Source organism: Ochotona princeps, chromosome 13 (genome assembly GCF_030435755.1).
Source record: "Ochotona princeps isolate mOchPri1 chromosome 13, mOchPri1.hap1, whole genome shotgun sequence".
Lineage (NCBI taxonomy): Eukaryota > Metazoa > Chordata > Mammalia > Lagomorpha > Ochotonidae > Ochotona > Ochotona princeps.
The window spans coordinates 41,467,154-41,492,786 of NC_080844.1; the positions used below are offsets into that span (position 1 = coordinate 41,467,154).

The 25,633-nt window shown below is 39.5% G+C and overlaps 2 protein-coding genes across 1 annotated transcript; both read left to right on the top strand.

Moving 5' to 3' along the window:
• LOC101527195 (cytochrome P450 2C2) overlaps positions 1–25,633 on the top strand; it is a 113,252-nt gene that overhangs the window by 50,635 nt on the left and 36,984 nt on the right.
• LOC131477899 (cytochrome P450 2C5-like) lies at positions 1,120–24,947 on the top strand. Its single transcript, XM_004580032.3, has 9 exons — positions 1,120–1,421; positions 3,443–3,605; positions 3,773–3,922; positions 6,210–6,370; positions 7,067–7,243; positions 11,090–11,231; positions 12,102–12,289; positions 24,398–24,539; positions 24,727–24,947. The coding sequence occupies exons 1-9, from the start codon at positions 1,254–1,256 to the stop codon at positions 24,906–24,908; spliced, it is 1,473 nt and encodes a 490-aa protein (XP_004580089.2). The 5' UTR covers positions 1,120–1,253; the 3' UTR covers positions 24,909–24,947.

Below are 25,633 nucleotides of genomic sequence, written 5' to 3' on the forward strand. Positions count from 1 at the left end.
TTTTATATCTGTTTTTAAGTAAAAAAACAACACAAATAAGGGAATAGATATTCCATGTCACAGATTAAAACAGTAATATTATTAGAATAACATGTACATAATAATGTTAGAAAGATGACAGATAGGAAGCTCAGAAATCAGGCCCTCCAGGATACTAGGCAAGTCTCTTGTTTTCCAGGAAACTATTTATTCATTAAAAAAAATAAAATTAAATATCCCGTTCTAGGCCCAGCTTGATGGCCTAGCAGATGGAGTCCTCACCTTGAATGCGCCAGGATCCCATACGGGTGCCGATTCTATTCCCGGCAGCCCCGCTTCCAATACAGCTTGTGGCCTGGGAAAGCAGTCAAGAATGACCCAAAGCCTTGGGACCCTGTACCTGCTTGGAAGACCTGGAAGAGCCCATGGCTCCTGGCTTTGGATCGGAGCAGCACCGGCCGTTGCAGTCGCTTTTGGAGTGAATCATTGGAGAGAAGATCTTTCTCTCTGGCTCTCCTCCTCTCTCTATATATATATCTGACTTTGCAATAAAAAAATAAATCTTTAAAAAAATATATATCCCATCCCTCCAAGTGATTTGCCTTGAATATTTAATGATGGAATTCAGGTCAATAATTTATTTACTATATATTTCTGATGTTATAATATTTATGATTTTTTAATTATTTAATACTGAGACAATTGTAATAAGCAGAGTACATCGACCATTACAATGTTTGTCATTATTTGGTAGAGTGTCCTGTTTTACAACACATCTTAAAAACAGATATATTATATCAATATGAGATATATTAAAATAAAGATGATTATATACTTTTTTGATTATCAAATTAGGCATTCTCAATGTGTCATTAACATGAGGTTAGTATTTTGAGTAACATTCTGGCCTCACAGTTTTTTTCACTGATTTTTAAATATGGATTCATATTGAAATCATTTATTTGGATAAATTTTAAGCTGTCAAAATCTGGGCCTAACAAGTAAAATGAAGCCACAATTTCTAGATTAGTTGCTGAAAAGAAAGCGAATCTGACAAAATGTTTATCTCTGCTATGGAGACAAAGTCCATTTAGAGGGTAGTATAAACTACATCCCATTGATTGGTTTCTTGGCAAGAGGCACAGTCTGAATTCTCAGGAGTGTTACAGGAGCCTGTGCTTTGCAGCTCACAGTAATCTCAGCAAGAAGAGAAGGCTCCTGTTACAAGAGCCTGTGCTTTTCAGCTCACAGTAATCTCAACAAGAAAAGCTTCCATGGATCCAGCTGTGCTCCTGCTGTTGGCTCTCTCCTGTTTGCTTCTCCTTACCTTCTGGAAGCAGAGCTCAGGGAGAGGAAAGCTGCCTCCTGGACCCACTCCTTTCCCGATCATTGGAAACATTCTCCAACTGGATGTGAAGGACGTCAGCAAATCCTTGACCAATGTAAGTAACACTATGCTCCTTCTGTCGCAAAATACTTCTGTATGCTTACTTAAAAGTTTCTGTCACCATTTCCAGTCTTTCATTTCCAAGAGTGGAGTAGGAAAATATGTTGTTCCTGGAGAGATGTAATCATAATAAATCAGTGGAGAAAGCTGTGAGCACTGCTGGCCTTTGTTTTACAACCCTTTCACTACAGTTCAATTGTAATAGAAATGTTTGTGGTAGCAATTTCATTGAAAAAAATCACATCCTGTATTATCCATATGTTGTACACAGACTACTCATGAAAACTGAATCTCTCTGTAGAACTGGTTATGCCTGATACCAGGTTATGGGTTCTGGACGAGTTCAGTGAATGAAAGAAAGAAGTGAACATTCAGTGCCCAGTTGGTGGTATCAGAATTCTTTAAGATTCTATCAAAAGGCTGCTGGATGTGACCAAGATTGCTAGAGGATGGAAAAGATTTTCTTCACTGACATGCTGTGCACTGTGTCCTGGTCCTGTGTCTATGGTGCTTGCTCTGTTTCTTCTTATTCTTTTCTTCAGATTGCTTTTGTTGTTCTGAAAGGCGGAGTGACACAGAGAGAGGGACGACACACACATAGAGAGATCACCCCATTGCACTTTGACTCTCCACGCAACATTAACAGCCAAAGCCAAGAGCCAGGAACTGTACTTGGATCTCCGAAGTCCATGCATCTTTTTCATAATTTTTGTACTTTCTGTTTACTTTTATTATTATTATTATTATTTTTCTTTGATACATTTTTATAAGGAGAGGTTCATCCCTCGCCCTGTCTGCTATCCCTCTATTATTCCTCCGACTTACCTGCCCCATATTAGACTAGTAGCACACTCTCTTAGTAGCAGTTAGGATTTTAAGAATATGCTATTTTAATGTATCTTGACATAAATACCAACAAAGTTAGAAAACCTTGCATTGGGCCATGCATGACAGCCTAGTGACTAAAATCCTTACTTTGCCTGTGCTGGTATCCCATATGGGTGCTGGTTCTAATGCAGGTGGACACGCTTCCCATTTAGCTCCCTACTTGTGGCCTGGGAAAGCAGTCAAGGACAGCCCAAAGCCTTGGGACCTTGCACCCAAGTGGGAGACTTGGAAGAGGCTCTGAGCTCCTGGGTTCTGATTGGCTCAACTCTGGCCATTTTGCCCCTTGGGGAGTGAGTCAATGAATGGAAGAAATTCCACTCTGTCTCTACTCCCCACTGACTATCTGACTTTCTAATTAAAAAGCACAAAACAACAACAACAACAACAAAACCCTAGCATTATAATTAAGGTATGTTTACAAGTGCCTTTGGGAGCCCTGCCTTTATTGGGATTAGAGCTGCATTATACCTCTTTTCATTTTAAGATGTATTTTTCTCTTTGGAAGGCAAGAAGACAGACCAAAGGAGAGAGACACAGAGAAAAGGGTTTCTTGCTTGTTCTATCTTTGCTAGTTTGACCAGTACATCTCAAAATGGGCTGGCATATAATTACTGGGATGGTGTTGAAACTGTGCTTTGCTAGCGTTAATCACAGACCTGCTGTGTCAGGATCCCCAGAGAAGGGCTGCCCACGTGACCCTGAGTCACCGGGGCATTGATTTCAAGATGAGTGTTTGTGTTGAAAACTTGCTCAAGCTACAGAGATTTCATAAACCGTGAATAGAGTTTTAGTTACTGGTCACAGGAATCTGGAAGCAAATGTGAAGTTCTCAAGTTCACTTTCTCTACTCAGAAAAAAGAAAATGTAAATTTGTTGAGTGTATTTTTGTTGGAGAATGAATTGTAAATTGCAGTCAATGGGCCCGACTACTTGGGTTGTTTTGTCTCCCCAGATTCCTTGTGAGTGACAGGTATAATAATCACCATCACATTTCAATATAAATAGAAGAGTTGGAATCCAAGACAGAATGAACACATAACATATACAATGACACTATCTATGTGAATGTGGCTAACTAGGTGGACTACATATGATTTTGTTTGCTGAAATTCATAACTCTTTTCTCAGTTTTCTAAAGTCTATGGCCCCGTGTTCACCCTGTATTTGGGCACAAAGCCCACGGTGGTGCTACATGGATATGAGGCAGTGAAGGAGGCACTGATTGATCTTGGAGAAGACTTTGCTGGAAGAGGCAGGTTTCCTATACTGGAAAAAGTTAATAATGGACTTGGTAAGTGTGCCTGTGTCTGTGTGTTAAGCAGTGGTCAGGGAGTGGATGGGGGAGAATACAGGGAGTTGAGCAGCATAGGCAGAACTTTGCCATCCATGTGGTTGCTACCTGTGTGATTCTTCTACTTGATAATTGTCACACCTAGTTGCTTTTTTTCTTTCTGGCAGGAATAATTTTCAACAATACAAAGTCATGGAAGGAGATGCGGCGATTCTCACTCATGACCCTGCGGAATTTTGGGATGGGGAAGAGAAGCATAGAGGACCGAGTTCAAGAGGAAGCCTGCTGCCTTGTGGAGGAGCTGAGGAAAACCAATGGTGAGTGCTCTTTGCTCTGTGCTGATGACCTTCTCACAAGGCACTGTCTTCTGTGATGCTCTCTGCTTGTCAGCCCCACATGAAAGAGGCAAACTGAAGCAGAGACCAAGGGAGCTTGTGTTTACCTGCCTGTGACTATAGTAAAACTGCATTTTGCATGGTGTGAAAGCATTTGGTTTTATTCAGTACTGAAGATATTAGCTTTGTTGTCAAATTTAAAATCATGAACATCAACTGGGAGCGTATTTATGAACAATAATTTCTCCATAGCCTGAATGTGGGTTTCCTATTCGAGAACATATTATCATGGAAAACAGGGCAAACATAAATGATAGCGACCACCCTACGACCTTTTAGAGAATAAATTAAGCACCTGTATGCTTCTATAATTGTGTAAACTCCACTGGCATGTCTGAGAATTTTCCCAGGCCATTGTGTGCTTACAGTTTTATACGTCTCGGTATATATTAGTAATGTTTTTGTCAATAGCTAATTCTTTGTAATCACAGTGCTTTCAAAAATAATTACTTGTTTTCCATTGTTGCCTTCTACTTCCTCTATTGGTGTATTCATTTTGAGTGATAATCCTGTAGCATAATTATTCAACATACATGAATACCCATTCATAAAATGTTGTGTTTCACATGACCTCAGCAGACCAGCACAGCTCTTTGCCCTATGTTATCAGCATAGCTCTTTACTGTCCTGGGTGCACACTGGCTGTTTTCAGGTGCACTTCTCTCTCCGTGTCCATTGGATTTTAAGCCATACATGGTGATATTACTTTCCTCCTGGAGTCAGCTCTACTAATTCTCAGAAGTGCTGTTCATGGCAAATCTGAATAGTCATTTAGGTCCCCAATAACAAATCTTTCTTTGGAGACATATACAACTGAAAATCAGGTTTCTGTGAATAATACACACACACATGCACACTTGCATACAGAAATCCACACTCCCCAAGACATCTAAGATATATTCTACCTCATTGTGGTTACATAAAACTTTGTCTAATAACTTTGAGTCCCACAAAGTTTCTCTAGTGTTTAAAAGTTCTAGCATAGAGGCAACTAATACCAGTTTCCTTGTGTCATGTGCCCTACCATATATTCAAAACATGTTCTGTTCAAGATATTATTATGGGGGATTTGTAGCTATGAATTTGGGAGCTCTTCACACATAAAGTATGCTGATTATTTTATAATCACAGTTTCACTGAGAGTGAAACAGACACAGAGAAAAGGTAGCAGATAGAGAGAGAGAAATCCCATCATTCCATCTGTTGGTTCTTTCCTCAAATTCCCACAATATCCAGTGCTGGACTGGAGGCAAAAGTTGAGCACATGATTCATTTCAACCACACAAGTGACTCAATTTTTATGTCATCATCTGTTGCCTTCAAAAGTCGCGAATGGTCAGAAAGACTGAGTTACTAATTGGATTCTAGTGTTGAACCTAGGCACCCCAATTTAGACTGCAAAATATTTTTTTCAATTACTGTATTTTTCATATTATGGTTTTGTAGGTTCAGGAATTTCCCACCCCCTCACTTTCCTTCCCTCCTCCCCATTGTCTCCACCAAAATTTTCTGCCATATCATTATAATAGTATAGTCCTTCAGCAATCGTCACAAGTCCAACATTGTGCTATTTGAGTGTATCATGACATTGTAGGAATTGCAAGGTATATTTAGTATCATTTCATCAAGGTATATTTGTCCAGTATCATTTTATCAAGGTATATCCAAGTTTCGTTGGGAATGCAAAACATCTTAGCTGGTGTAACCACTACACCAATTTCTTGCCTCTATTGGTCATTCATGTCTTTGCTTTTAACATTTCTTCTTTTAAATATATGAATTATGTCTTCAGTTTCTCTATGATGCAACATAACACTTCACCTCTCATTGCTTTATCTAGATGAATTTTCCAGGTCCACACTGTGTGCTGGTTTCTATCTCAGTGCTTTCTTGTCTATAGACTTTACAGACATAAATGAATTCATTTGAAAACCTCAGTATGTTCAACTTTATTTTTTTACATTCCAAATAACAGATTTTTTTGTATTGAGCGAATAACATAAAATCCATATGTGTGAATTGAACATTGGATATGTTCTTTTCACTAGCTTTGTAATTTTCTACTCAGGCATCCAGTAGAGGGATGTGTTATTTTACATGAACCATTGTTTTTCAGAAGTTGCAAGTATTTGTAACATCTAAAGTTTCTGAATAAAATTCAAGTACTTTGAATTTTAATGGAACTTACAATTTGTTTTCAATTTTTCAGCTTCACCCTGTGATCCCACTTTTATCCTGAGTCTTGCTCCCTGCAATGTGATTTGCTCCATTATTTTTCATAATCGTTTTGATTATAAAGATAAGGATTTTCTTGAATTGATGACAAAATTGAATGAAGATACTACGAATCTGAGCTCTCCATGGCTGCAGGTGAGATTAAAAAAAATATTTTGTTCTTGAGAAATCACTTATGTTGTTTTAACTGACTGACCCAGTTCAAAATTCTATAAGGAGGAAGTTGTGAAATGAATTTTTGTATGCCATAGTTGCATACAGAGCTTATCTCATCATTGTACCGCAGGGAAAGAGTAGTGAACCTCTTCCATCTGCTGATTTACACTCTGAACGTCCCCAGCAACCAGACTGGTACCAGGATCCAGGAAAACAAATACTTGGGGTGCCTTAGCCACCTCTTGTGTACAATAGTAGGCAGATACTTTAGCAGTATAGTAACTGAGACTCAGACCATCGCCCAAAATGAGATGCAGAGATGCAGAGATCCAAAGCAACGCCTTTTATCTTCTGTACCACAATGACCACACTAGTCCAAGTTTGTAGGGCAAGAATGATATGAAAAGTGAGAGATTTATATAAAGGAAATGTTATACTACTAAAAATGTTTTTGTAATTTAAGGAAATGACTGTTATGTTTGTTCCACTGACCAGGCATCTTTCTGTCCCTTTCAAATATTTCTGTAACATGGAAAATTATTGCATATTTGCCATTAAAATGTCTACATCAAGATGGATACCATATTTTATTCATATTTATTGCTATAATATCTGACTATGTCTTGAAATATATGTTATATACAAAAATTAAACAATTATTGTTTTCTCTTTTAGGTCTGCAATATTTTTCCTTTTCTCATTGATTGTTTCCCTGGAATTAGTAGCGATTTGCTAAAAAATTCTAATTACACAAGAAAATTTATTATGGAGAAAGTGAGAGAACATGAAAAATCATTGGATGTTAATAATCCTCGCGACTTTATTGATTGTTTCTTAATCAAAATGGAGCAGGTAAATTATTCACAACAGGTCATCATTTGGTTGTTTTTGCATGTTGAGGTTCGTTGAATAACTCTGTCTATACAAGCGATGTTTTAATGAGTTTGTGAATTAATCCCAGTATAATGAAATATATTTAGGTACTTCATATAAGGTTTGTGGAAATAAATTTATTTGATGTAAAATGTGAAGCCCATACATGTTTCCTACAATATAGTTTTCATGAAGTTTTTGAGATATGTAACATAAAATTAAATTATTAAAAGATTGGAATACATAGGTGTTTTTCTTTAGTTGAAAATAATCTACCAGAGGAGAAACATGATGCATGTCTCAGGTGAAAAGAAACCACTAAAATAATTAAAAATATCCATTATCATGCTGTGTTGTGAGGATGGACATCATCATTTCACACACAGTAGGGAAGAAGCGAAGCCTGGCTTAACCTAGATTGAGCTCCATCATATTTTCTTTATGTTGTTACGGGGTTTATTGAGATAAACATCCATGTTCTCTTCAAGCAGACATAATTTCACTTCTCTTTTACTTGAGTGTGTCTGTGTCTTTTATTTGAATGTGTATAGTGTTTTATTACTCCTTTTCATGCCTAATTTCACTGACTGGACTTTCGAACACTATTTGGAACAACAGTGGTGACAGCCTGCAATCTTAATATGACTTTGATTTATTGCTTTATATCCCTTTGTTTCAGCTGGAGTGTTGAGTTACCGTTAGCATTTGGGGAGAGCATGGAAAATGACTATCAAGAGACCTTTTTAATTTTTGTTTTTTCTCTAATGTTTTAATGCATCCTTTGTTAGGCAAGATTAGTTTTTCCAGTATAGAATTTTAGTTAGCAGGTTTTTATCCTTTCAACACTTGAAATACCTCCAGGTTTTCTTTCGTTTCTTTCCCTTATTTTTCTTCTAACAAATTATTAATTTTTACTTGAAAATCTGAGTTTCAAAGAGAAAAAAAGAGAGAGACAGAGAGGTATCTTCTTATTCACTTTCCAAATGGATGCCATAACAAGAGTTAAACTGGTTCTAAATCAGAAGCCAGAGGCTTCTCCCGGGTCTCCTGCGTGCATGCAGGGGCCAAGGGCTTGAGCACTCAGCTGCCTTCCCAGGCTCTTTGCAGGGAGCTGGATAGGAAGTGGAATACCTGGACTAGGACAGGCAACCATATGATCTGCGGGCATTGCAGTCAGAGGACCAACTTGCTAGTCGGCTGCAATGCCACCCAAACGTGTTTCTCATAACTGTATTTCATTTTTTATCTGTAGCTTCACTCAGCTCTATGGACACATTAGATATTTATCTTAAACTAAGTTTGATATTGGGGTTGCCTAAGGACTGACTTCTCCAAAATCATGTTTTTAAAAGATTTATTTTCTTCTTAATGGAAAGTCAGATATACAAAGAGGAGGAGTGACAGAGAGAAAGATAATCTAGTTGTTGATTCACTCCACAATGGCCTCAAGGGCAGGAGCTGTACCAATCCGAAGCCAGGAGCCCCTTCTGGGTCTCCCACATGATTGCCGGGTCCAAAGCCTTCGGACAGTCCTTTACTGCTTTCCCATCCCACAACCAGGGAGCTGGATGGGAAGCAGAAATGCCTGGATTATATCCAGCACCCGTATGGGATCCCAGTGTATGTGATGTGAGGACTTTAGCCGCTAGGCTACCCTCCAGGCCCTAAAATCATTTTTAAATTGTTTGTGAAGCATGTTTCTTGCTTTTTTGTATACAGTGTAATTTTTGTTTGAGAACTGCACATATAATACAATGTGTTGATTCTGGAAATAAGACTTTTATGTCTTGCATAAGTTGGTTTTACATGACAAAGATTGCAACTGTCTAGTCACTTACAGATTGTAATATGTAACTTCAGTGAAGGTAGAATTTCCTGCTACATTTTCACTTGAGTCTTGTTCTGTATCATGTGGAATCCATCAGTGATGTGTCAGTGTCATAGATTTTCTTAACTTTTTTGTTCCAACAAGAATTATAAAAAGTCATTCTGTTCTTTAATTTCCTCATTTAATGCCCCTGGAGTAGTTGTTTGAGCCACAGCATTGGAACAGTGGTCAGGTCAATGGCAATCTGTAGTGGCCAGCCCAATAGAAATACTTGCAGTCCCACCTGGCCATCCTGGGATCAGAATACTTCACAGAAACACAGAACTCTGTCCCGACACCACAGAATTGAGGTATAGGGAGTGCTGACCTCTAGTTACCAGTGAGATATCACATTACTGAAAGGTAGCAGACACTTCATTCATCCAGTGCTTACCTGGCTGCTGTAAGTTTGACTAGATTCCTGGTGCCTGAAATCGTTTCTTCAGGAAAATCATTCAAGATCATTGATTTGTTTTCTTCCTGCAGGAACTGAGTCTTGAACTTCTTGATTGGTCATTTTATGACATTAAACTAGAAATGCTGTTCTTAACAATATTATTTTTTTTAATCTGTTGCATTGAATGTGCCTCCTTTTATTTAAGTTTTAACTGCTACCAATACGGTTTCATATAATTAGTTGAATTACGATAAGTTACATGTTGTTACCAGTAAGTCTCAAGTCTCCTTCAAAGAGAACATTAGTAATGGTTGATGAAAACTCTGCTTTTAATACTGTTTTAAGAGTAATTATTAGTTTATGTGCTTAGAGTACTAGATGACTGTGTTATTAGCAAATATGATCTTTGCCTGGCAAATGTATATTTTGTTGGGTTTGTTTTCAAGGTGTTTCTTTTTTTCTTTTAAATACTGGACATGATCCAGACAGTAGGATGTTATAAGAACATCATGAAGATAAATCTAATTCAGACATTAGAAAATTATAACTAAATCTACATCTATACAAATGTGTGTGTGTGTGTGTGTGTGTGTGAACTGTACTGTTCTGAAGTTATTTTCCTTTTATGTCAATTCCTTGTCACATAATTTTTAGAGCTTTAAGCCAAACTCACTCATCTTGGTCAATGTCTTCCTCCTAACTTCCAGTGCCTGTAGAACTCAATTTAGCTAGCTCCATACCCTTGGCATCAGCAATATGTCTGTCCCCTCCCTGTAGAGATTGTTCATGCCTCAGATTCTGTCTTCATGACTGCAATGTCTTTTCACTTTGTATATTCCCATTTATTTCTGCACCTGTCCTCTTGTTTATATTACCTGTTGTCTTCCATTGGGACAGCGATAATGCTGGTCACATCTAGCTTTGATGGACATATTACATTTCATGGCTTGTTCCTGTTTACCAAAATATTTATTGATTAAGGTAATTCGTGTGTACAAGCAAGAGAATATGTGGCTAATAATGACTTAAAACAAAGGTGTATTTATTTGCCACAAATGCAGCATGTCTCAAACTGAGCCAGTCTGGAAATGATAGAATAGCTTTAAAGTATCAGAGGTGCCTTCCAATTTTCTTTTGTATTCCATAGTTAGGACATAGAATTTTGCTTTCATGGTTACACGCTTGTGTTCCAAGATGATGTTTGTTCTGCTCATCAGTGTTTTGAATAAGAAGAACATGGAAGCAGCAGTGCTATTAGGCTTCTGCTCTTATAATTTTTGATAAATTTTCATGCCTGGCATAACTAGCTACAGAGTCTCAGAATTTTATGCAAGCAAGAAATAAGGTGGTTTTAAATCCATTTTGAAGATAGTTTGTCTACAGTCTCTGAAATATCTTACAATATATTTTCATAATATTGCTATTCTAGATTTCCCTGTTAGCTGGCTTTTAAAACAACAGTATGGAGCATTTTTACTTCATTATAATAAGATATGTAGTAATAAATTTGCAATAAATTATGCTGCAAATGATGTGTCAAATTACATGAAATCATTCCTAGGAAAAGCAGAATCCACAGTCAGGGTTCAGTTATGAGAGCTTGGAAACCACAGTGGCTGAATTGTTTGGAGCTGGCACAGAGACCACCAGCACGACACTGAAGTACTGTCTCCTGCTCCTGCTGAAGCACCCAGAGGTCACGAGTAAGTCTGCAGATGAGGAGCAGAAACTGGGAAGCTTTGTCCTCCACTTTGTCCTAGAAGCTTTGCTGCTTAATCTCTATGCTAAGAGCTGCCCTGTACTCAGGAAGTACCAGGTTAGTACAGGACACCTCCATACACTGTAGGAGGACACCTGATAGAAGTGGTGACAGTGTGGAGGACAAAGAGCAATGAAGATGGGGGCACTGGCTGCAATTGTGAGACCTGGTGGGTGGGTTATGTTTGTTTTTATGTTACAAAGTCCTGTGGGAACAGTAGGTGCATCTGGTGTCCAGGCTTCCTTTTTTTCTGATAATTCAGTGTCTTAATGCTGTGACTGAAACAAGGAAACTCTTCTTACTGTAGCACAACTGGAGTTCAGTGTGGCCTCCAGGGTTCATTCCAATGGGGAAAGTATTCTCTAAGCTCAGATGCGGAGACAGAAGTTTCCTTTTGTCAAAAGACTTAAAAGGAATTTTATTTCTATAGAAGTCTATTTTCCTATAACTGGTTGTTTATAAAGTAGAAATTCTGTGAAGACTGTCATTAATTTTATCTTCCATAGACTTGTTTATTTAGAAAGCAGGAAGAAATTCTGACAGAGGTTTTCCTGACTCAATTTATTTTTTAATAATTTTATCATATCTATTTATATTAGTTAACATGTGTACCATTTGGCGGCCCTGAAGGTAACATAATGATCATTCTAGTAGAGCAGCTTGTGTCTGCATTCCACTAAATTTTTGTACTACTATGTGTAAGACTTGTAATTATGATGAGACAGCTTCTTCATTGTTCATAAAACTCTTAATTGCTGAGATAAATACGCCAGCTTTCCTCCTCCCACCTCCCTTCTCATTTGTGTCTTCTCAGCTAAAGTGCAGGAGGAGATTGAGCGTGTGATTGGCAGACACCGGAGCCCCTGCATGCAGGACAGGAGCCACATGCCCTACACAGACGCTGTCATACACGAGGTACAGAGATTCATTGATCTCATCCCCACTAACCTGCCCCATGCAGTGACGCAGGACGTTTACTTCAGAAACTACCTCATCCCCAAGGTAAGAGTGTAACCTCAGTGTTCTTAAACTCCCCATTACACACTCAGTCTTTATGTATACCAGCAGGAACTTCAGCCTAGACTGAGTGCCCCTATAACCTCCACCAGGTCCACTCCCAGCCTTGATTCATATGCTTGCCAGTGTATGCAGCAGACTGGTCCAGTCTGACCCACATCCCATTCAGTTCTTGTACACATCAATTTACATTGGAGCCTGATTCAACCCAACTGATCCCACTATACAGGTCATACTAGTGCCAGCAGGTGCCATGTCTGACTATCCAAAACGTACCCCAGCCCTTGTTCTTATGTTCACCAGTGGCCGTTGCAGCCCCTCAGAGAGGAACCCACAGTTTCCCTACAGGACCCACTTCTATCCCTGAATCTTGAATTTTCCAGGTGTTTCTGCAGTCTAGCTTGACAGGATTTGCTCCCATTCTTTGCTTTTGCCAGCCAATGCTGTGGCAAAGTCCATCCAACCTGGCCTGCACTTGCTCTGGTTCATGCATGTGCCAGTGTATTGCCTAACCCCAATGCAGTTCACATACAGATCAACAGGTGTTGATAAATTTTAAAATGATTTTATTTTATATATATATATATTAAAATGTAACTTGTTTTATTATTCTGGTAGCAATTTTTCTATAGATAGATTTGGAATTTTTCAGTACATTATCCTACTATCTGGGCTCATGATTTTTGTTTGATATTTTTCAAATGTATGTCCTTAGTTATTTCTTTTTGCAAATGTTCATTAGAAAAATAGAGATGCATAAAAAGGAATAACAAAGATTTTCTATGTGCTGTTTCACTTCTCAAATGGCTGTAACAGTCTGTTCTAGACTCATTGAAACCTGCAACCAAAATCCTTTGGTGGTATCCTATGTGGATGTCAAGGTTGGCATGGACAATGGGAAAGTCTAGTATGCTATTTAACGTAAGATGTATTTAACAGCTTCATTGGGAGTCCTCCTTCTTTATAGGAATAGAATTGCACACTTCACTTCCCAGATTGCTGGTATCCATTACATAGTTCATCTATGAGCATATATGTATATACATGTTTACCTGTGTATCTATTTGTTTTGTATTTTGTATGAAGGTTGACTTATATTAAAAAGAACATATGACATTTGTTAATTTGGGATTGGCTTATTTCAGTGAGCATAACCTTCTCCATGAAGTAGAGGTACCAGGTGTTTGTTTGTTTGTTTGTTTGTTTTGCCATTCCTCTTTGGACAGACACATCTGGGTTATTTCTATGTCTTTGCTATCTTTGACTATGCTGCTATAAATATAGGATTGCAGGTCACTTTCTCATATGCAGATTTTATTTTTTATGGATATATTCCCAGTACTGCTATAGCTGGGTCATATGGTAGCTCAACTTTTAGTTCTCTTAGCACACTCCATACTGATTTCTTTTCTTTTCCTTTTTTTTAATTAATTACATTGCATTATATGTCACACTTCATAGGTTCTGGGATTCCCCCATCCCCTCCACGTGCCCTCCCCCCATGGTGGATTCCTTCACCTAGTTATAGTATTACAGTTCAAATTAAGTCAAGATTCTTTCATTGCAACCATATAACCAAGCATAGAGTCCAGCATCTTATTGTCCAGATAATTTCAACAGTTTCTTAGGGAGACCTTCTCTGGTCTGAGGGTAGAGCTGGCAGAATATCATCCCATTCAACTGGAAGCCCCAGCACAACATCAACAACAATTTACAACATTGTGGAATTAATTGGAATGGTATTGAGTAGTCAATACGTTATAATAGTGCAAGTTCTTAACCACATCTTGTGACTACTTCATTGACCCTTCAATTTTTGTTTGTACACAGAACCGGCTGCTATACACCTTTAAGTGACTATAGGGTACTATTCAGCTGTCTCATGTCTGTTTTCATTTTAGTATTTAGCAGTTTATTGTGTTCACGCATAATTTTGCTGTACTTAGTAGATTTTAGGATAGTCTAAACTGGCTTATAAATCTAACAAGGCCTTTGTCAACAGTTGAGGTGCAGAACAGTTTTAGGAGGGGTGTGCAGAGAAATCTTCCATACCCTAGTGAGGATTAACTAATCTTTGTGTCCTATCTAGTAAGGTGTATGTGGATCCATGTTGATCATTTCCTGTTTGGTTCTAAGCTTTCCTTGAATTTCTTTGACTATCTATTCTATTTTTTTTGGGGGGGGGGCTCTGGGGCAATCCTGATGGTCATTGCAAGAGAGGGTGGGCATCCAAAGCTGAACCTACACCCATAAACCTTCAAACTTTTGAAAGAAAATGTTGGAAACACACTGCAAGATTTAGGTGTAGGCCCTGCCTTCCTGAAAAGGACACTAAAAGCACTAGCAATCAAGGCCAAAATAAACAAATGGGACCTCATCAAACTAAGAAGCTTCTGTACAGCTAGAGAAACAATCAACAAAGTAAAAAAGCAACCCACAGAATGGGAGAAAATCTTTGCACACTACATAGGTGATGGGGGTTAATCTCCAGAATATACAAAGATCTCCAGAACAACCAAAACACCAAAAACAAATAAACCACTCAAGAAATGGGCAAGGGAAATGGGCCATTTGGGAACAAACCCAAATGGCAAACAAACATATTAAAAAATGGTCAAGTTCATTGGCAATAAGGGAAATCCAAATTAAGACAACAATGAGGTACCACCTAACGCCAACAAAAATGGCACACATACAAAAAACCACCAACAACACTTGTTGGCGAGGATGTGGGGAAAAGGTAACCCTACTCCATTGCTGGTGGGACTGCAGACTTGTACAGTCTATATGGAAATCAGTATGGAGAACACTCAAACAACTGAAAATCTATACACTATATGATCCAGCAATAGCACTCCTAGGAATATATCCAAAACACCTGCTACATGAGAAACCAACATGTGCCCCTATGTTTACAGCAGCACAATCAATAACTGCAAAAACTTGGAAGCAACCAAAATGCCCGTCAACAGAAGACTGGATAAGAAAGCTATGGTTCATTTACTCCATGGAATACTACACAGCTATTTAAAAAAACGAAATGCAGTTTTTTGTGGCCAAATGGTCCCAATTGGAAACCATTATACTAAGGGAAATGAGCCAATCCCAAAAGGTGAAATACCACATGTTTGCCTTAATATAAGTTGAAAGGATGTCAATCCGGAAAATAGTACCCATCTATTGTAATATTATTTTAACCCCAAACAGCCTGTATCTATTACATTAAGATATTGTGATGTAATCAGTGAACATACAATTAATGTGAATCAGATTGCTTATGTTCTGCATCAAAGAATTGTAAAACCTAATATGCTTTTTTTTTTAAGATTTATTTTATTTTTATTACAAAGTCAGATATACTGAGAGGAGGAGAGAGAGAGAGGAAGTGGAGCAGCCGGGATTAGAACCAGCGGCCATATGGGATCAAGGCGAGGACCTTAGCCACTAGGCCACGCTGCCGAGCCCCAAAACCTAACATACTTTTAAGACCCTAAGCTACTCGGAAATGGGATGGAAGACCAGGGAGGTCTTCCATCTCTTTAGAATGTGTGAGGAAGACAAAAAGTATAACCTATCAGAAACATAACAGGTAATTCATAAACAACAGACTCGAATCAGCATTAAACAATAGTTAAATTACAAATACATATAGGGGGAATCAAAAGCGATTCTGACAACCTCTTAACAGGAGGTCGGCAAGATGGCCGACATAGGAGGAAGACTGTGAGAGAGCTCACAGACAGAGAGGGCTAGAACGCGACAAAAGAGTAAGTGGAGCAGCATAGAACTACAGGGAGAAGAACGTGAAGTTCCCTGGACAGTGTGGAACCAAAAAAATCCACACAACTCGGAAGAGCAACCAGGGAAAAAACAAAAGAAAGAGCAGGGGAGACGACTTTCCGCTCCTGACCTGCTGAGTCACCTCTGAGTGCAGACACTGAAAGCCGCCGACCAATCCGGAGACCGACCCGCAGACGCAGTGGCCGTGAGGACCAGCGGTGATTGGGACCCGCTGGCATTTGCTCACCCTGGTCACCAGGACCCTGAATCACCGGGACCCGCCGGCATCCGCCCACCCTGGTCGCCAAGCCCCGCCGGGACCTGCCCCAGCCGCAGCCTCCAGGTTCCAGCCGCCTGCACCCGCCCGAGACCAGCAACGGACACAGCAATCGCTGGGAGACACACCTGCGGCGAAAATTCCGACCAGAGAAAGAGGCAGACTGCAAGAACCTGAGGTTTGAGAGAGTTGGGTGGGGACAGTGGTGGGTTGGAGGCTTCAGGAGTTGGCCCCCCCAGGGGCATGCACAAAGCCTGAACACAATTGGTGCTCCTCTCCCCGCCCCTCCCCCACCCCCAGACTCCTGCGTCTAGAGACACAGGGCGAGTGCCTTGAAATTGCCAAAACTGTGTCTGGGAGAAAGGCAAAAGGCACATTGGATATTCCCCCGTGCCTTTGCGGTCTGGCACTCAGCTGGGTGGTGCTATACCACAGGAACCCAAGCACGCCATCTGGGCTGGGCAGTCCAGTGCTAGCGCTGGGGCGGTCGGTCCCCTGCAAGCACTGGGATGGGCGGGCCTGCACAGGAGGCGCTTCCAGAGAACACCTGGAACACCCCACGCCCTATAGTCCAGTGCTCCGAGCCCTGTGATCCCGCGCACAGGGGGTGCGCACAGAGAGTGCCTTCACTCCCCCACGCCCTGTGGTAGCATACCTGTAGGGGACGAGCTGAGAGTGCGCTTTGAATCCACTGGGCCCTGGAAGTGGCGCCCTGAGGTCCAGTGTTCTGGAGACGCACCAAAAGTGCCTTGAAAATTCCCACACCCTGCTACTCCACGCCTACAGACTCCGATCTCTAGAGGATAGTGCTTGGAGACCCCTCAGCACACTGGTGCCTAGGTCTCTCAAAAAAGAAACACTAACACAATGGGAAGAAATACCAGAAAAGGTAATGATCCAGATGAGAGTGCCAACACCCTACCAATACAGGATCGAAAGCCAATGTCTATTTCGGAGATGCGAGATGAAGACATAGAAGATCTACCAGACAAGGAATTCAAAAAAATAATGTTAAAATATGTCAGAGACAATGAGAAGAATTGGGAGGACTTCAAGGAATTCAAGAACCACATAGCCTCAGAAATACAACAAATGAAAAGTAAAATCCTTGACTTAGAGCACAAAATTGAGAGCCTAACCAACAGAACAAATACAGCAGAAGAGAGGATCTCTGAAACAGAAGACACACAAAACGAACATACCCAGTTCATGAAACAGCTGGAGACAAGTCTGAACAAAGCCAATAAGACCATACAAGAAATGAAAGACAACCTCAGAAAATCAAATATTAGGATTATTGGCCTTCCTGAAGGAGCGGAAAAAGAGTCAGGAATGCAAATGGTGCTCGACGAAATTATACAGGAAAACTTTCAAAACACTTGGAACATGAACCCAACCCAAATCCAGGACGGTCAGAGGACTCCCAGCAGGTATGACCCAAAGCGATCTTCACCCAGACATATGGTGCTCAAGTTCCACTCCAACGAAGACAAAGAAAGAATCCTAAGACAAGTACGAAGCAGAGAAAAGATCACATACCGGGGAAAACCAATCAGGATCACTGCTGACTTCTCTGAAGAGACTTTACAAGCAAGAAGAGAATGGACAAAGATCTTCCAAATCCTGAATCAGAACAACTGTCAACCAAGAATATTGTACCCAGCAAAGATCTCATTCGTATTTGAGAACGAAATCAAATACTTCCACAGCAAAGAGAAATTAGAAGAATATGCCAGCACAAAACCAGCTCTACAAAATCTCCTTAGAAATGCACTAAATCCAGAAAAAAAGGAGGTGAATCATAAGCAAAGATGGCAAACAGGAAGATCTTCCCACTAAAGTCCACACAAGGAAGGGCAATTACACAGATATCAACACCCACAAAAACAAGTATGGCAGGGCAAAATCACAACCTCTCAATTTTAACTCTTAACACAAATGGCCTGAACTCACCAATCAAAAGGCATAGATTAACAGAATGGATTATCAAACAGCACCCAACTATCTGTTGCCTACAAGAGACACATCTAACCAGAAGAGATTCGAAGAAGCTGAAAGTGAAAGGTTGGAAACAAATATTTCATGCCAATGGACGAGAAAAAAAGGCTGGGGTAGCTGTCTTAATTTCAGATGATGTGGACTTCAATCTGACACACATCAAAAAGGACAGGGAAGGACATTATATATTGGTGAAGGGACTGATCCATCAGGAAGTAATTACCATTGTGAACATATACGCACCAAATTCAAACGCACCTAGCTACGTGAAGCAATTACTCACGGACTTAAGGGGAGACATAGATATGCACACAATAATAGTGGGTGATCTTAACACCCCACTAACAACTATAGACAGATCAACAAAACAAAAACTCAACAAAGAAACAACAGAGCTCATACAAACAATAGAACAACTGGACTTGGTTGACATCTATAGAATTTTTTACCCTAAGGCCACAGATTATACATTTTTTTCAGCAGTGCATGGCACCTTCTCCAGGATCGACCACACGATAGGACACAAAGCAAACCTAAATAACTTCAAAAAGATAGGAATCATACCATGTACCCTCTCAGACCACCACGGAATGAAGCTGGAAATCAGCAATTCAAAATGTCCCAGGAAATACAGAAACTCTTGGAGGCTGAACAATATGCTATTAAACGAACAATGGATCAGAGAAGAAATTAAAGATGAGATCAAAAAATTTATGGAAACCAATGAAAACTCTGACACAACATTCCAAAATTTGTGGGACACTGCCAAAGCAGTGCTACGGGGTAAACTCATCGCAATTGGAGCTCATGTCAAGGCCCAAGAGAGGCGCCAAATACAGGAACTAAACACACACCTCCAGGAATTGGAAAAACAACAGCAGAAGAGCCCCACACACAATAGGAAACAAGAAATCATCAAAACAAGGGAGGAAATCAACCAGATAGAAATAAAAAAAACCATACACAAAATCAATGAATCAAAAAGCTGGTTTTTTGAGAAGATAAACAAGATAGACACCCCACTGGCCCGACTGACAAGGAAAAAACAAGAGAAGGCAAGAATTACCAGCATCAAAGATGAAAAAGGCAACATAACAACAGACACCGCATCCATTAAGGCCATAATTAGAAATTACTACAAAGCACTGTACTCCAACAAATCAGAAGATCACCAAGAAATGGAAAAGTTCTTAGACTTCTACCACCTGCCAAAACTTAGCCCAGAGGCAACAAACGACCTGAACAAACCCATAACTGAAGTAGAGATTGAATCAGTGATTAAAGACCTCCCAACAAAGAAAAGCCCAGGCCCAGACGGCTTCACTCCAGAATTCTACAAAACATTCCGAACAGAACTGACCCCAATCCTCTACAAACTCTTCAAAACAATAGAAGAAGAGGCAACCCTTCCAAACTCATTCTATGAAGCCAACATTACCTTAATCCCAAAACCAGACAGAGAACTAACAGAGAAGGAAAACTACAGACCTATCTCTTTGATGAACATTGATGCTAAGATTCTCAACAAAATCCTAGCCAACAGAATTCAAAAACACATCAGACAGATCGTTCATCCAGATCAAGTAGGATTCATCCCTGGAATGCAGGGATGGTTCAACATTCGCAAATCCATAAATGTGATACACCACATCCAAAAACTGAAAAACAAGAATCACATGATAGTATCAATAGATGCAGAAAAAGCTTTCGACAAAATCCAACACCACTTCCTACTAAAAACCCTAACCAAGGTAGGCATAGATGGAAAAATCCACAACATAATTAAAGCCATATATGAAAAACCCAACGCCAGCATCATACTGAATGGAGAAAAACTGGAACCCTTCCCACTGAGATCTGGAACAAGACAGGGATGTCCACTTTCTCCACTACTATTCAACATAGTCCTAGAGGTACTCGCTGAGGCCATAAGACAAGAAAAAGAAATCAGAGGAATCCAAATGGGAAACGAAGAAGTCAAACTCTCACTATACGCAGATGATATGATTCTTTATGTAGAAGAGCCAAGAGACTCAATACAGAGACTGCTAGAACTTGTACGAGAGTTTGGTAGAGTGGCAGGGTACAAAATTAATGAACAAAAATCAACAGCCATAGTGTATGCGAACAGCCCCAAGATGGAAAAAGACTTAACCAGCAAGATACCATTCAAAATAACAGAGAAAAGTATGAAATATCTGGGAATAAATCTAACCAAAAATGTAGGAGACTTATTTGAAGAAAACTACAAACTACTTAAAAAAGAAATTGAACAAGACCTCAAAAGATGGAGTAACATCCCATGCTCCTGGATAGGTAAAATCAATATCATTAAAATGTCTATACTGCCAAAAGCAATATATACATTCAACGCAATCCCAATCAAATTGCCCAAAACATTCTTCATGGAACTGGAAACAATGATCCAAAGGTTCATCTGGAAGCACAAAAAACCACGGATAGCTAGAACCATCCTGAAGAACAGGAAGTTAGCAGGGGGAATCACAGTTCCGGACCTCTGGACATACTATAGGGCAGTGGTTATCAAAACAGCGTGGTACTGGCACAAAGATAGAGAGGAAGATCAATGGAGCAGAATAGAAACACCAGAAGGAAACCCACACAGATACAGCCAAATAATCTTTGACAAAAAGACAAACGACAATCCAGGCAAATGGGAAGGTCTGTTCAATAAATGCTGTTGGGACAACTGGTTGATAGCCTGCAGAAACAAAAAAATAGATCCACATCTCTCACCATACACTAAGATCAGATCTAAATGGATAACAGATCTAAACCTACATCCAGAAACCTTCAAACTTTTGGAAGAAAATGTTGGAAACACACTGGAACACTTAGGAGTAGGCCCTCACTTCCTAAAAAAGACTCCAAATGCAGTAGAAATCGAGACCAAAATAAACAATTGGGACCTCATCAAACTAAGAAGCTTCTGTACAGCTAGAGAAACAATCAACAAAGTAAAAAGGCAACCCACAGAATGGGAGAAGATCTTCGCACACGACATAGGTGATAGAGGGCTGATCTCCAGAATATACAAAGAGCTACAAAACAACCAAAATGTCAAAACAAACTAGCCACTCAAGAAATGGGCACGGGAAATGGGCAAACACTTCACAAAGGAACAAACCCAAATGGCAAATAAACATATGAAAAAATGCTCAAGTTCCCTGGCAATAAGGGAAATCCAAATTAAAACATCAATGAGGTACCACCTAACACCAGTAAGACTGGCCCACATGAATAAAAGCACCAACAACACTTGTTGGCGAGCTTGCGGGGAAAAGGGAACCCTACTCCACTGCTGGTGGGGCTGCAGGCTGGTACAGCCTCTATGGAAATCAGTATGGAGAATATTCAAACAACTCAAATTCAACATACCGTATGATCCAGCAATAGCACTCCTAGGAATATATCCAGAACACTTGTTTTATGAGAAACCAACATGCACTCCTATGCTCATAGCAGCACAATCAGTAATTGCAAAAACATGGAAGCAACCAAAATGCCCATCAAAAGAGGATTGGATAAGAAAGCTATGGTTCATCTACTCCATGGAATACTACTCAGCTATTAAAAAAAACAAAATGCAGTTCTTTGTGGCCAAATGGGCCAAACTGGAAACCATAATGCTAAGGGAAATGAGCCAATCCCAAAAGGTTAAATACCACATGTTTGCCTTAATTTAAGATGATATGATGTTATGTATAACATGTTATGTTTTGAATGTTATATGTTGTGTATAAACTAAAATTGAAGTATAGGTGAGGTGGTCACAGAAGGTGACTGGGAACTCGCATTTACTTTTAACATGTTGGTTACTCATTACTATGTCAATTAATTCCATAATGATGTAAATTTTTGCTGATGGTATGTTGGAGCTTTCAATTGACTGGGATGATGCTCTGCTGGCTCTGTCTTCAGACCAGAGAGGGTATACCTAAGAAGCCGTTGGACTTGACTGGACAATAAGATGCTGGACTCTATGTTTGGTATACGCTTGCAATGGGGGAATCTCAACTGAACTTGAGCTGTGGTTATGCAACAAGGTGGAGGAATCCACCATGGTGGGAGGGTTTGGGGAGGGGTGGGGAGAACCCAAGTATCTATGTAATTGTGTCACATAATACAATGTAATTACTGAAGTTAAATAATAAATATAAAAAAAAGATGATATGATGTTATGTATAACATGTTATGTTATGTATGTTATATGTTGTATATAAAATAAAATTGAAATGTCAATGAGGTGGTCACAAAAAAAAAAAAAAAAAAAACCAGGAGGTCATATGCACAGAGCAAGGGGGCACCCCAGAGTGGAGCAGGTGGACGGGAGGAGGCTTGCATCCCAACCCTGAAGACTTGGATCCTCACCAAGGACTATCAGTATGAGTACCAAGGACTACATCCCAACAAACAAGGAGACCATGGGAAACTGGAGTGCCTTCGGAGGCTGAGAATTCCGAGATCACCCAGCCCCGTTTGGATCTACTGCATGGGATGGAAGAGGCCCAAACCTTCCTCGCAGGATCCAAGGTCATCGGAACAATAGCCAGGAGCCCTGATGGATCTGCAGAAACAGAAGAACAGCAAACTTCCTTCAGGACTAGGGAGAGGAGCTTCTTCTGGTCCTTGCTTAGCTCCAGCATACTGATTTCTATAGTGGCTGCACCAGCTTACATTCCCACCAGGAGTGGAGTAGGTTACTTTTCTCCCCACATCCAGGCCAGTAAGTGTTGTTTGTGGATTTCCAAATGTAGGCCCATCATATGTTGCCTTTATAATTTTGAAGTATGTACCTAACTTCTGGAGGTTTCTTTTTAATCATCATAAGAGTTATCAAATGCCTTTTCTGCAAAGGCTGAGATGTGAATATGTATGTATTTCTTAATTTAATTGATTTGTTTAATGACCTTTATTGATTTTAAACTACTGAACTGCCTTGACATTACTGGGATAAGTGAGTGATCATGAGGCACAATCTTACGATGGTATTCTCTGTTTGGTTTGCTAATATTTTGTTGAGAATCTTCACCTCTTTGTTCATTAAGAATATAGTCTGCGGTTTTCTTTTCATGGTATGTCCTTGTTTCGTTTAGCATCAAAGCGATCCTAACTTCATGAAAAGATGTTGGTAGAGTTCTCACCTTTTAATATCCTCAAGTAGTCTAAAAAAAATATTAGAATTCAGTTGTAAAACATCATGACCTTGATGTTTCTTGATGGAAAACTCTTCATTAGTTCTTCAGTCTCATTTCTTATTATGGGTCCATCGATTGTTATGTGGATTTAATAACAATTGTTATGGATTATATGGATTGTAATATGGATTATATGAATTTAATCCTGACAAGTTATGTAGTTCCGGAGATTTAACCATTTCTTTGAGGCTTTCCAGGTTATTACCACATAGTTCTTCACAGCATTTTTGTGATCATTGTAAAATCACTGGTATAGCTTGTAATATCTTTTTTGTTTGTTTGTTTACTTGGCTAGAGGCTTATCTGTTTAACTTATGTTCCCATAAAAAGGTTTGTTTTGCTAATATTTTGTGGCTTAATATATTTGTTTGAATTTTATTCTCATTTATTTCGTCTATGATCAATACTATTTTGTTCCTGTCATTGAATTCAATTTTGTGTTCCTCTAGTGTTTCTCTGACAGAGATGCATCCCTTGATCTTTAAGACATTTATTTTTGCTTTATTGTAAGCATTTAATACTGCAAATTTACCTCTTAATTCTGATTTTGCTGTACGCCAAAATTTTAATACAGTTTGTTTTCACTTTCACTTATTTCAAGAAAGTGAAAACATGCTTGCTCCTTCAGCTGCTGTCAGAAAGCATTTTGGATAAGTCAATGCCAGGGGATTAGACTCACTCCTGATAATTATGTGGTCTGTGGCTTGGAGGTGTCATTGCTCTCCCGTAGACTGAAGTTTCCCCTTCTGTGGATCAAAACATCTAAATTGATACTGCTGTATTTTTCCCAGTTGGATTATTTTTGTCTCTTTTATCCAGGGCACCACTATCATAACATCACTGACATCTGTGCTACATGATGAAAAAGAATTTTCCAACCCTAAAGTATTTGACCCTGGACACTTTCTGGATGAAAGTGGCAACTTTAAGAAGAGTGACTACTTCATGCCCTTCTCAGCAGGTAATGAAAATGTTAGTTACAATCAGATGTGTGGCAAGCGTGTCTGACCTTGTTCATTTGTCTATAGAGTCACCTTCAAAAACAGCCATCATTGCTGCATGTCCTTGAATCAGTTCCAAATACAGGATGTGTTTATATGCACAGTTACACACAGGAAGTGATCCCTCTCTGTGCTTGTTATTTTCAGGAAAGCGAGTGTGTGTGGGAGAGGGCCTGGCCCGCATGGAGCTGTTTTTGTTTCTGACCACCATCTTACAGAATTTCAAGCTGAAATCTGTGGTTGACCCAAAGGACCTGGACATCGCTGCAGTTGCCAATGGATTAATTGCTGTGCCACCTCCATACCAGCTGTGCTTCATTCCTGTTTAGATGGAGCACCCTGGCTGCTGGTGTACTGGCATCTACAGTTCCCTTCCTGTGGGCCATTGCCCATTTATTCTTCTATTTTTAGTTTCTTTATAACTTCTTTCACATTGCAGCATTCTCTGAGATCCAGTGAACACACAAACTCCATTAAGGGAATTCCATAAGGTAATTTCACAACAATTTCTTCTATTCTGTGTATTCTCAATCACTGACACTACTGGTTACATTTAGTAAATACTGTGAAATTGACCAATACTTGTCACCCTAATGGAGAAAAAAAATGTAACTTTCAGCATATTATTTTCTCTGCTTGTTCTTACTTAAAATTTTTTAAAAAATAAACTTTGTTGTATGATCAGTTCTCCAAGAATGTAAGAGTCTCAAGAGGCCCTTGTATTCTCATAGTTACAAGCAGAGTCATTAAATGAAAAAGGGTAGAAAACTTTGAGAGTCACCAAGCATTATTGAAGGTGTGGTTTTTACATAACTTTTGTCTCATTATCAAATATCTGTGTATTTATTTGAAAGAGTTATGCACATACATACAGACAGACACACATGCACAAACTCAAGAGAGACAGAGAGAACTCTATCACCTGGGTCCCTTCCTAGATGATTGCAATGCTAGGATGTAGCCAGAGTGAAGTCATGAGCTTCATTTGGGACTTTCACACGGGTGACAAGGGCCTAAACTCTCGGGGCATCTTCCAATACTTTTTATATGCCAT